Here is a 12560-nt window from a genome sequence, read left to right as displayed (position 1 = left end):
CTTTGGAGCAATTCTATCGTAGAATTTCTATAAGGAATGAATGTATGGCCGACATAATGTTTATTTTTCAAATTTTGACGAGATTACATTGTCAGAGTGTAAATCTGTTTGTTTGTTTGGTTTACACGTTGCAACGTAGATAGTCAAAATGTTGTGACAATGTATATCTTTCAAGTGTGTGTGTGTGCGTGTATGTGTGTACAAGTACGATAGCTTGATACTTTCCTTCATAACTATACTTGTACATAACAGAGGTTTAGGACGTAATATCAATAATCATTGTGTTCTCATCCAGTATCTCTAGTAATTGAAATATAAAGAACTCTAGAGAAAGTCATATGAAATAATATAATCCTGTACATGCAGTGTAGCAACATAAGCCCTGCTTATCTTATCATAATTAAAATTGGGAACAGTACCCCATAAATGTGAGCATCACCTTATTATTTACCTGGGAATTGGTGGAAAAACATAGCAATTCGGTAAAACCTGTGATCCTACCCTCATCATGGTAAGAAATCTGCTCTGATGTACAGTACTAATAAGTTTGTTGGTGTTAGTCTTTAGAAATGTGGGTACTTAGCCCCAGTCAGTCTTCATTGAAATATTGTGAAATGAAGCTGACATAGAGAAACAATTCTAATTTCCTTCGGTGAAAGACCAAAGGCGCCGACAATATTTATGAGACGATAATGTGCACTTTCTGCATTACGTCACAATGTGTTGAAGTCATTGTGCCATTCCAGTATGCCCCCTCACAACTGAACTTTTTTACATTACGTCACAATGTAACCGACGTCACGACGGATGTCATTTGCCATCGCCTCGTACAGCCTCCCACAGTAAACTGCTTCGTCACATCCCATTTCTTGGTTTGGAGTGGCATCACACAGGTAACATCATCGATGGAAAAATGTTATGTTTTCCGAAGGATAAAATGTCTCATAGTTTGACTCAAAATTTTATGGAGACACTGTATGTTTGCAATGTTTACATTCCCACAATGCAGTCGTGGAATGTTGCATGACTAGTCAGCTTCAGCTGAATGTACTGATCTAAACTTTCATTGGTAGTAGAAATGAGACGGTCCTATTGCCTTGAATGGTTTAAGAGAATCACAGATGTAATTAACATGATCTAGGGAAGATATTTAACCCGAACATAAACCGTCACCAAACTGTTCATCATTTGTTTTTCTAGTAACCTTTGTCTTAACGTAGGGGGCTGACATGTCAAAAGAACAGCGCATCAGTTAGTCCTGTGCAAGGATTTTTAATTTAGGTCACAGACACCGTTGTTTGTTTTCTGCCATAGAATAATCGAAAAGAAATACAGTTCGTCCCACAACCATGTATACCACCACTCCGAAGCAAGTGTCCTCGTGCTTTAACTATAGTTCAGGGCGAAAGTGTGCTTTATTACACTATACATGGTGGTAGAACAAACTGTATTTCTTAAATAATGTTCAGTTTAAGTTGATGTTCTTGAAGTAGTCTCCAAGACTTTTCACTCCTCGGCATAGCCAGCTGCAGAAAAGAAGACCCATGAAGATCAAGGCTAGAATAGGTCGTCAGCAACCCATGCCTCTTGTAAGAGGTGGCTAATATGATCGGCTGATATTTGCAGAGATATCACCCTGGAAACATGACAGATCCTGTATATTCAATGCAAGAGACATGTTCAGACTCCCCATACCATTGTTGCACTGTTACCAAGCAAGGACTATTAAGATGTCAGGTTGATAGTAACAGTAAGGTAACCGCATTCTTCAGGTGATGGCAACATGTTTTGATATTATTACAGAGGTTAAGAAACTCATTCATCCAATCTAATGATTCACAATAATTACTCCTCTTACAGTATCAAAATTTGGATTGTTTTTGTATAATCCTTCTGACTCAAATGTTCAATTTTATCTTTATTTCTATTTTATTTCATCCACCGACTCTAGGTTTTTTGAAAACAATTCCATAAACCAATTTTATAAAATCATTTGTGTAAAATGATGCTGATGCAGTTAATCACTGGATTGTCTTGTCCAGACTGCAAAATTTACATATAACTGGAGTATTACTTAATGCTGTGTTGAACAACAAACAAATAGTCTTTAAATATATTGCTTGAAGGAATGAGTCGACATGACAGCTGTCTTGCCATTGCTTTATCTAGAAGTCTGCCCAAAGCTGGGCTGAAAAATATGACTGAATCAGTGGCATGTGTTTATGAATCACTATCCGATAGCAATGATAACCAGGAGTTGGGCAAGCGGTCAGTGTATCCTGACCTACCAGTGGCACTCATCAGAAACAAGTACAAAGGTTCACCGATCATGTAAACTTGAAATTTTGAAATATCCTTGTCATGTCTACAAGAAATGTTTTTGAAAGCTTTTTGAATGCTGTAACTTTGATCAAAGAACTTCTGAGCAAGAGCTGTATGATACGGTTTGAAATTTTGGTGAATGCGCGATTTTACCTCAAAGTTGTTAAATGAAAGACCAAAGGCTGGAGCTGTTGGGATGAAGGCCTGCTGGACATGTTTAGGGCAGCTCCCCGTTTCATAAACCTCTCATAAGCCTAAGATCCCCTACCCTTTCTCGTAGTGTTCATACCTCTTGTGCTGTAACATTGGAGGTACGAATACTATGAGAAAAGTTATGAGATCTTAAGCTTACGAGAGTTTTGTGAAACGGCTCCAGGCTGACCGTTGGAAAGCTGACAACATCTCTTCGTAACATCATACAACCTTTTGGAGATTATAAAACAATGTAAACCACTTAAATGTTTCTCTCAAGGTACACCATGATATGCCCAGTTTGGTGTGCCAGTTTTTAATAGTGAACTGTACCATAAGCAGGACATCTTGGGCATTTGATGGTGACCTAATGCATGATTTGGAATAAATAAGTCACATAACAGACGAGTGCAGTGAGCCTCATTTGACTGCACCTACGTCACGCCTCCGAGAGAAAACTTTCCCAGTATGCACAAAAATGCAAAAAACACCACATTGATTGTGGAATTAGCAACATTAACAATAACTTCATGACTAAAACAGTGAAAACGGTAGCTTTAACTCACTGAAACTTGATACAAAAAAAGCCCAGAAGAGTTTGCAACTTCAATTTTGTGCTTGTGCACATAGAAGAAAAAGTCTTGACTGCATGTTGACATTTTTCAGCTTGGACAAAGTTACATTCCAATTTTACCATATTTCTGTTGTGTTATTTGGCATTTATCATCATCATACTTGGGCGCACACTTGTTCAGTTTACTGTAAATTCATATGAAATGACTGACAACGATTATTTCAACATTCTTTTTCTAGGCGATTCATGGCTTGTCAGAAATTTGAAAGGAGGGTGGATCGTTCTGCACACGTGCATTAGGAGTCTAAGTTTGCTGAAATAGAAATGTTGCAGTTTCATAGTCTTTTCTTTCGCTGTTTTTTCACTGTTTCAGGAGTGAGGTCATATGTGCATGTTGCAATTTCCATTGTTAATGTGGACTTATCTGCACAGTGGGAAAGATTTCTTTGGTGGCCCTCACAGTACATCTTAACTGTTATTCGTTCATCTTTATTGGACTTAACATAGCCTTTGCTGACAAGTGTCAACAAAGATGGGTGCCATGCTTAAAGAAATTCTGGTACATAAGCATAAGCATATTTTTTTCATGTTAAAATGATCCGTTAAATTATGTATCATATATCAGCCAAGGGAGTTATGATGGCACTGATACACTTACATGCCAGTCATAATTTGGTTTCCTGTACCCTTAGGTTTATGTTTCAAGAGTATGAATACAGTTTCATTGTCCCTGTGGCATTCAAGTTGGTCTCAGTGACTGTTAAGGGATAATTTAGTTCCTCCAGAAAGTGTATTTTTTAATTCCAATCCTTATCCTATAATTGATAATGAATTGTGAAAAGTGATGTTGACTTGATTATGACCTGAAGAGATTTAGATTCTTAAACAGTCTAAGGAAAGGTAGGTTCAGTATTATTCGTTACACTCCTATACCAATTCTAACAAACCCTAGTAGGATTTGTGTCAGGTAACCTCTGAGATTGACCAATCAGAACACAGCTTACCAAATTGTGAAAGCTGACATTTTCACATACCTTTTGAAATTTTACCTTGAAAAGGTCTGTACCCGAAGTTTTGTATCCACATGCTGTTTTCCGTACGATCACTCCCGCGTCATGCACATGGAGCACACCAAAACAGAAAGTAAACAGTTGCTGAAAATAGCGTTTTGACAGTATTCAAGGATGTCAGCAACATGTAATTCAATTTATTTTACTCACCGTTACGTATATTGGTTAGTTGTTTCACCCCACAGAACAATATTCCAACTGTAACAGAGTCAGCCTGTAAATAATCAAGTCTGGACCAGACAACACAGTGTCATGCTTACATGAGCAACAATCTACACAGTTGACATGTGTCAACCAAGATCCTGAACAACCTGATCCCATTAGTCACCATTATGACGTTGCGTATGGGTTGCTGAAGATCAATTCTAACTCGGATCTTCATGGGTTTCATTAAATCTCTGCTGCATTGATCTTCACTTGTGACAGTATGTGTAAACAGCTATGATATGGAGTATATCTTGAGCCATCTGTATAGATGGCATTGTGGAAATGTTTCAGAACGAGTAAGAAGGTATTGTTGAGGAGTAAGTTGGGATTGAATTGCAAATAAGGAGGACTGATTGGGAATTCGGAAAGATTGACTAAGTAAGATGGGGTTGATTTGCAAATAAGTTGGGGTTGATTTGCGAATAAGAAGGAATTCATTTTGGCATGAGTAGGGTTTGGAATTCTCCTGAGTTATCATGACATTAATATTCCTGATGAATTATGTGTTTTAAACATTCACGATACATGCTTGCACATTTCTTAGTGTTACTGAGCAGTGTTTAATCCAGTTTGACCATGTACTCACAAGCATATGATACAAACAATAATCCAGTTTCACCATGTACTCTCAAGCACATGATACGAACAATAATCCAGTTTCACCATGTACTCACAAGCATATGATACGAACAAAGTAGAATCTAAACAGTTCTGTCATCGGCTCAATATGGGCCAGGAATGTTATCAATTTCCACCTTGTCCGTCTACAGTTTTCGTTCCAAAAGGTATAGAGAAAGCCATGTTGACATTTTATTGATTACAAGCCTAATGGCTGTACATGCTGGGTAAAACAAATTTGCCGTGCATTTCAGGTCCATTTCACTGTACTCAGGATCTTCCCATTATATGAAAAACATTTGTCTCATGGATAATTATAGATGCAGCTTAAGACAAACAGGTTTCAATGAAGTCCTGACCAAAGTTCCATAACACCAGCCCCAAACAGTGGTCACATGATGTTTCAGCACTTCTTATACAGTAGATTCAAGATGGTGTATTGTTTTTCATCTATTTTTTATTTGATAGGTCTGCATGTAATGGTGAACATATTTGATAGATTGGTTCATATGTGCTGACGTGAAAGTCATATGCTAACGATAGTCACATTGATGTATAAATATGGAATCTTGAGCACTTCACAGCTGGAGCATGTGATTAAGCAAACCGATAATTAAACCACAACACAAAGCTTGCATTTGGCCAATTTGGTCTTATTACAGAAAGAGCACACTTTACACAAACAGGAGAAAAGTCCTATCACATGAAGTGCAAATTATATGACATTGTGGATGTGATTTGGGGCTGAGGCAACAGTGCTTCCCAGATTGTATCCATGTTGGGGGACTGAACCCAGGCCTTTGGCGTGACAAGCATATACTTTAACCACTAGACCACATTACAGCCTCATAGGGAGTCACAAGAGTCTGAAACTGATGAATGCACAAGAAAGAACCTGTAAGTGTTACAAATCATGAATAGTCTCCCATGGTAAAGAGGCAAGGAAATGGATCAGCTTATCCATCTGGTGACTTACGCAATACTATGATATTGTGCCCAACCACATGCATCATATTTCGCAAAATTGTATGGTCTGGACTTTATGCTCCCATACTTTCTTCAAAGCGTTGAATGAATCATTGATCAGTTGGACAGATATGTGAAATAATGCTCTGAAAGAAACAACCAATCACATGGCAAAGTGGTAGTTGTGTTGTGGGTACAGTGAAGAATATTGTGTGTCCATCTCGAAGCAGTAATCTACCTTACTTTTGTAGAAGAAAGTTTCTTTTCGGGACTGCATAAAGGTTACCACCAAAGTAAGAAAGGAAAAGTTCTTTCATATATCTGTTAATGGAAAACGTTTGAGACAGAGCAAAACCGAGATACCAAAATACGGTACAAGTATAGAAAGTCTCTTCAATTTCCTTTCTTTATCCTCTTACAGCCCATTGTTGTCCATTGTTGATTTTACCTGTGAAGATGTTGTTAGAATTGGCTTTCAGTAACACATGTTGCAAGAGGCAACCAACAGAATCAGGTAGTCTGATTATTTACAGACCACCACCATATAGCTGGAATATTGCTGAGCGTGACATAAAAGTACACTCACTCACTGTTGATTTTTTAAGGTGGTATTGTTGGTAAAAACATTTGTATGTTCAGCTTTTTAATCTCTGAATTAGCTTGGATAATAGGTCAGTCTGATAAAACCTGAATTGGGACATCCTTTGATCACTGCATAGTGGTAGCAAACACTACAGTCTCTTTGGCACAGAAATCCCCCAAAGAATTGATAATTTACTGAAACTGCTGAAGATATTATGAAACAGTTATACTGCACATGTTTGTAAATACACAATAATCACTCATATAAAAGATCTGACGGAAAGTTGACAAAGTTCACCGAGATTAAATGTGTATGAAATAGTTAATATTATCAAATTTATTGCAAAGCATATCATGACACTTCTATGGTCGCTGCATCAATACCCGTGAAGATCCCAGTTCCCAGTTGCTCCAATAGATGGTCACGATGTTGATCACTGGATTGTCTGGTCCAGACTTGATTATTTACAGACCACCACCATATAGCTGGAATATTGCTGTGTGCAGCATAAAACTTAACTCACTCGCTACATTGATGTATAATGCATTAATACATCTTTTTACACATTGGGGCAATTTAAAGCATTTGCTCGTCACACAGAAGACCTGGGTTAGATTTCCCACCTACAAAGAAGGTGTGAACCCCATATCTGGTGTCCCCTGCTATTGATGGAATACTGCGGAAAAGGCATGAAACCATCATCACTCACTCACACACCTTTTACACAGTTTTTTTTAACCTTCTCTTGTTGAAGTGGAGAACATTTCTTAGAAACTCATGTTTCTTTTAATTATTTTAGCTAAAGTAAAATATTATTGCTTCTGAAAATTGAATGTTTGTCAGTTATCTTTGCAGTTTTGAACTGAATGAAAAAGATTCTCAAGAACTTAGAATATTTTACGTTTTGTGAAAGTCTAGTTAAAAAATATTACGAAGAGATTCATCTTTGAACATGATAAAGAATAATACTTAGAAGCTGCTTCAATCATCTGTGATTAACCCTGGTGTTTCTACATTTGGAGTCGTTACTAAACCATGAATTTAGAAATATCTTGAAACTGATTGCTCAGTCAGAATTATCATCTCAAAAATAGCCAGCTCCGACTAAAATAGCCGATTTGATGACAACATCAAGGCAGTGCATGTTTATATAATGAAAAGTGCTTCTTTCCCAGTCGTCATTAGTTGGCATTATGCAATGACTTTATGTTCAGTAATGTGTTGCACGTTGCACTTATACATCTTATTGTGAAAATCATTAAACTGCTTGGCTTCAGATTAAGACAAGAAACATCTACTCTAAGTGAGATTACCTCATATTTCAAGACTTAAGGACCATTCATAATCTATGGCTGGGGGGATGATGATGACTGTTATGGAGTTGCATGTACAATGTGAATGACCCCCTTAAAATTAATGTACACAGTAAGTGACCCTCGCTGCTTGTCATGTACAAAATGAATGACCCACTCTCTTGAACCCCCCTACCTACCCAGAACAAAGTGGGTGACCCACCCCAAATCATCATCAGTCATCATCATCATCCCCCCCCCCCCCCCCCCCCCCCACACCACCCCCCCACCCCAGCCATAAATTATGAACGGTCCCTTAGAGGTTTCTCTCCTAATCAAGATAAAAAGAACCGTCCAGCAGAGATTTTATGCTCCTAATGTTTGTATTTGTTCCATTCAAGTTCAGGAAAACCAGTTCTTGTTAATTATCTGTAGGTCAAAGCCATTAATTTATCTGACCCTGGCCAGTGGTGCTGTGAGTTGTTGAAAGAATGGTTCAGGGCAGTGCCAAGACACAAGTGTTACTATTGACAACATGGAATAGCCCTCTCTTGATGCCTTGGCAACCAGGACATGTTTCCTGGTTTTGTTCCCGTATCCTCAAGACTGATATTAATTAATTACCTTACCATACTCAGCCCTTTTACACAGCGCCGTGGGCACATGCTAGACGAAATGTTCATAAACGATATGGAGAGCGTGAAAGTAAATTGTCATCACACACCCGTCAATCATTGATCATTGTAGACGACACTGATAGGCGGGGATATTTCTTGTGGCAGTTTACCAGGGTGAAGCATTTACCTGTTTAGTTTCGTTTCGACACCGACCTACCATTGATTTTTCCCACCTGCAATAAGCGCCAACTACATTTACGATGACGTGTATTGATTCCCAAATGAAATTGAGCCCCATGGACAAATGTAATGTCCTGCTACTCTCTAGAACAAGGTTCGGTTCTAATATTTCTTATTGTTGGTTTCTGTGTCATAGAGTGAGATAATCTCTTCCCAGAGCTATTGTGGTAATGTTATTCTTGGTGCTTAATGAACCGTTATGGAAAGGTATTTGTGGGTTTTTTATTTGAAATATAATACTGTTTGTGGCATAAAGATTACTTCGTCTATAGGTGTATTGAGTCGCTGTGTTGCGTATAAAGACGTTGTGTAGTTTGACGATTATGTGAAGGATAGTTTAACATACTCTGAAATGGAAAAGAATTACATGAGTGCAAAACAATATCTTGCACCATGATTCATGTTTAGGAATTGTAAATTAGTTTTTATTCTTTTCAAATATGTTCGGTACATAGTTAATCCAATGTAGGGAATTAGGATAGGACAGTTCATCAGGCTTGATGAATGGGTGATTGCATGAATTCGTACCTCACTGGAGATAATCATTCGCAATATCGATCACTGATTCATCTCTTTAAGGCTTGACCAGGGGCAGTAGGGAAGCACAACGGTTAAAGTGTTCGCTCATTATGCCGAAAACACAGGGTGGATTACCAGCATGGGAACAGTGAATGAATCCCATTTCTGGTGAAGATTTTCTTCTCTGAGCAGGAAAAAATTTATGTTTTCATATTCTTGAAAAAAAAAATGACTCTAAGGAGACCCATAAAACAAGAAATATAATTGGTGTGGCCTTATTTGTTTTAATCAGTAACTCAAGGTCAATGCTAGGTTGCATGATCAAGGATTTTATTTGATTGGGTTTGTTGTTTTTTTGGGGGGAGGGGTGTTGTTGTTGTTTTTTGTTTTTGTAAAATTTACTGATTTGCAATATGCTGTATTGCAACTGAATAATGAAGAAAATCATTTGTTGAGAATGAAATTGTGTAGATTTTAATTTAAACTGTGAGGATAGTCACAGAAAACATTACATATGTACTTTACCCAATACTAGTATACCAGTTCTCAGAAAAAAAATGCATGTGTTTAGGTCATGCCACTTTCAGCAATATTCCATCAATATTCCAGCCATATTACAGCAGTATCACATTTGGGGACATCAGAAATAGGCTACACACATTGCACGATGTGAGAGATTTAACACACGTTTTCTGTTACAAGCAATCACTGAGACATTTACCACGTCTGGAAAACCCATAAGCACTGATAAATTAATGGAGCTAGGATACAAATCTAGAACTACACTGGACAAAATAAGTTAGGGATATTGGTATTTTCATGATTGATATTTTATCAGTTTGTCAGTGAATGGATAGATCATTATTCATTTTTTCAAACTTTGCGTATATTCATATCTATTTTTGTCCAGTATATAAGGATGGTGAAGCAGAATTCACACACACAATCATAGGTTCCTGGCATGTTCAAGGGACACAACTCTACTCAGTAAATCAAGGCACCTTAAATGCCTGGGCCACTGTTTCCCCAAGGAGTGACTGAAGTATCTGTTAAATAGAATAACACACTTCCTAAAATGTCCTTTTCTGTTTCAGGTGAAAGTGCCTTGCATATAGCAGTGGTTCAGGGGGACTTCGAGGGGGTGAAAACCCTTGTTGAAAATGGTGCTATTATCAACCAGAGAGCCACTGGACGATTCTTCTTGCCAGAAGACCAGAAGAAAAGTCGGAAAAAGAAGACAAATTTTGATGGTGAGTATCGTACTAGTAATACCAGCAGTTCTCTTCAGAAAGCATTGTGAGGAAGCCTACTCAAAGTTCTGATTGATGCACATGCTCTATTTTCACTAGATTGTCTGCTTCATTTTTTTATGAATGGGGACTATTTTAATGGATCTACAACTTTATTTTGCACAAGCAACATTTTGACATACATTCTAATCATCACTTGCTTGACAACATTAGAATCCAAGTTGTATATCGTAAACATAGTCCTCATTCTTCCATCGACAATTATTTATAGCTCACCATGTTCATATTGCCCATTCAACCTTTATTATCCTCCACAACGCGTTTTGTGGGGGTATTAAAATGGACACAGGCCGCCCATGCATGCATGTCTGTGCACATGTCTTTTCCAGAGCAGAACCATTTAATGTTTCTTCACCAAACTTGTTCAGACAGGTCAGATGGTGTACTGGTGCCTTTGGGCAGTTTTGGAATTCTGACTGAAATATTTTTGTTTCCATGGCAACAAGGTTGGCTTTACCTGAAGTTGGTTGTACTGTTCCTTTATGGAGCAGAACTTAAAAACCTTTGAGTACTCTCCTTCAAATTTGCTATATCAGGGTTCGAAATTAAATGCTCTGAGGTAACAAATTTGCTGTTAAAAGTCCTATTTTGCTACCTAAAGCAACAACTTGCTACGTGGCATGTTTTAGTGAAGCCGTGTATGTTCATCAATTAGCCCATTATTTTCAAAAGAAAAGATCGCTTATGCAATTTCACTCCTAAACTTACCATTACTGGTATTTTAATTTTAAAAGAATGCACATCATAGCTTTTGGCAACGTACGCATAGAAATACTCACATAATTGTGACAGAGAACCAGTCAGCTCAGTGCACCTGTGCAGATCATGATCATGCACACCTTCTCTTCTGCTTTCATTATTCCGATCTGTAAAGAAACCTGGATACAAGAGCATATCAATCATTTTGACATCAGGTAACTTATGACGACCCATCGACTCTGCATACAAGACTCTTTCCCAGTTTTGTTAGAGACTTTATTGATGGAATTGGGTCACAGATTAAACCAGTAGAAGTAGTTTTATGGTATAGGTATGTGTATTCTGTAGAGTTTAATGTTCCATTCAATACAAACAACAAGAAATAATTCATGTGATTTGCAAGCGATTTGAATGCCACCAACATTGCAATGTTGAATGAGCCATTACACCTTTTGTTAGTCTGTCATTTTGCACCAGGGTACATCTTGTGGATTGAAGATGACAATGGGGATTTGTGTGGCTTACAGTATTGTAGCCTCGTCCTAGATCAATTGGCAGCAAGTTAATGAAATTCCATTTACTCATCAAGAACTTGCTGGGTTAAAGTACATGACTTTCAGAAGTGTATTGTCAACATTATTTCTGCAACACAGACACGCTCCTACTGCCGCTTATTGAGATGCATTTTGAAGTAGAATAGCCTGGTGCATTTATAGGGTTCATGTTGTTTGTTCATTTTCTAGTTTGACTGGTCAAGATTTGATCATGTTCAGACTGCCATCATCCAGCTGGAATATTGCTGACTCAGTGTTTAAGTAAAGACAAACAAATAAGCAGTGCTGCAGAGAAATGTTTTGGTCATTGAGTTATGTACTCGCTTGTGTTCATCTCAACTGGGTATCCTAAGTTTACTTTGAGTAATCATAAAAAAAAAATAAAAATGGTCACTGCACTCAAACTCAGGTGGGTATTTACCAAATTTTCCATTTATTGTTAAAAATATTTAAAGTTTAAATGAGGGTTTACTTTTTGTTATTTATGTTTGACCTGAAATATGGGAAATGTTTTCTATTGCAGGTTATGCATACTATGGAGAGTACCCACTGGCATTTGCTGCATGTGTCTGTCACAAGGATATATACGACTACCTCATCGAGCACAAGGCTGACCCCAACCTCCAGGACTCCTTTGGAAACACAGTTCTACACATGGTGGTCATTGCGGACCAGCCGGTCAGTGGACACTCCAGATCAAAAACAGAAATAGCATGTGACGCATTACAGGTTACCATTGTAACAGGCCATTTGATCTCAAGGGAAAATCTGGTCTAGGCCAAACTTTCTCTGGGAAA

The 12560-nt window shown here is 37.9% G+C and overlaps 1 protein-coding gene across 1 annotated transcript in view; it reads left to right on the top strand.

Annotated features, from left to right (window-relative positions):
• The window catches only part of LOC137297204 (transient receptor potential cation channel subfamily V member 5-like), a 61481-nt gene that overhangs the window by 20594 nt on the left and 28327 nt on the right, over positions 1 to 12560 (top strand). The window contains exons 4-5 of the mRNA XM_067829215.1: positions 10295 to 10450; positions 12287 to 12441. Of these exons, the coding sequence (XP_067685316.1) occupies positions 10295 to 10450; positions 12287 to 12441 (311 nt within the window). The remainder of the gene's footprint in view (positions 1 to 10294; positions 10451 to 12286; positions 12442 to 12560) is intronic.

This window comes from Haliotis asinina, chromosome 9 (assembly GCF_037392515.1).
Source record: "Haliotis asinina isolate JCU_RB_2024 chromosome 9, JCU_Hal_asi_v2, whole genome shotgun sequence".
Classification (NCBI taxonomy): domain Eukaryota; kingdom Metazoa; phylum Mollusca; class Gastropoda; order Lepetellida; family Haliotidae; genus Haliotis; species Haliotis asinina.
This window is presented reverse-complemented; position numbering and strand designations above follow the sequence as displayed.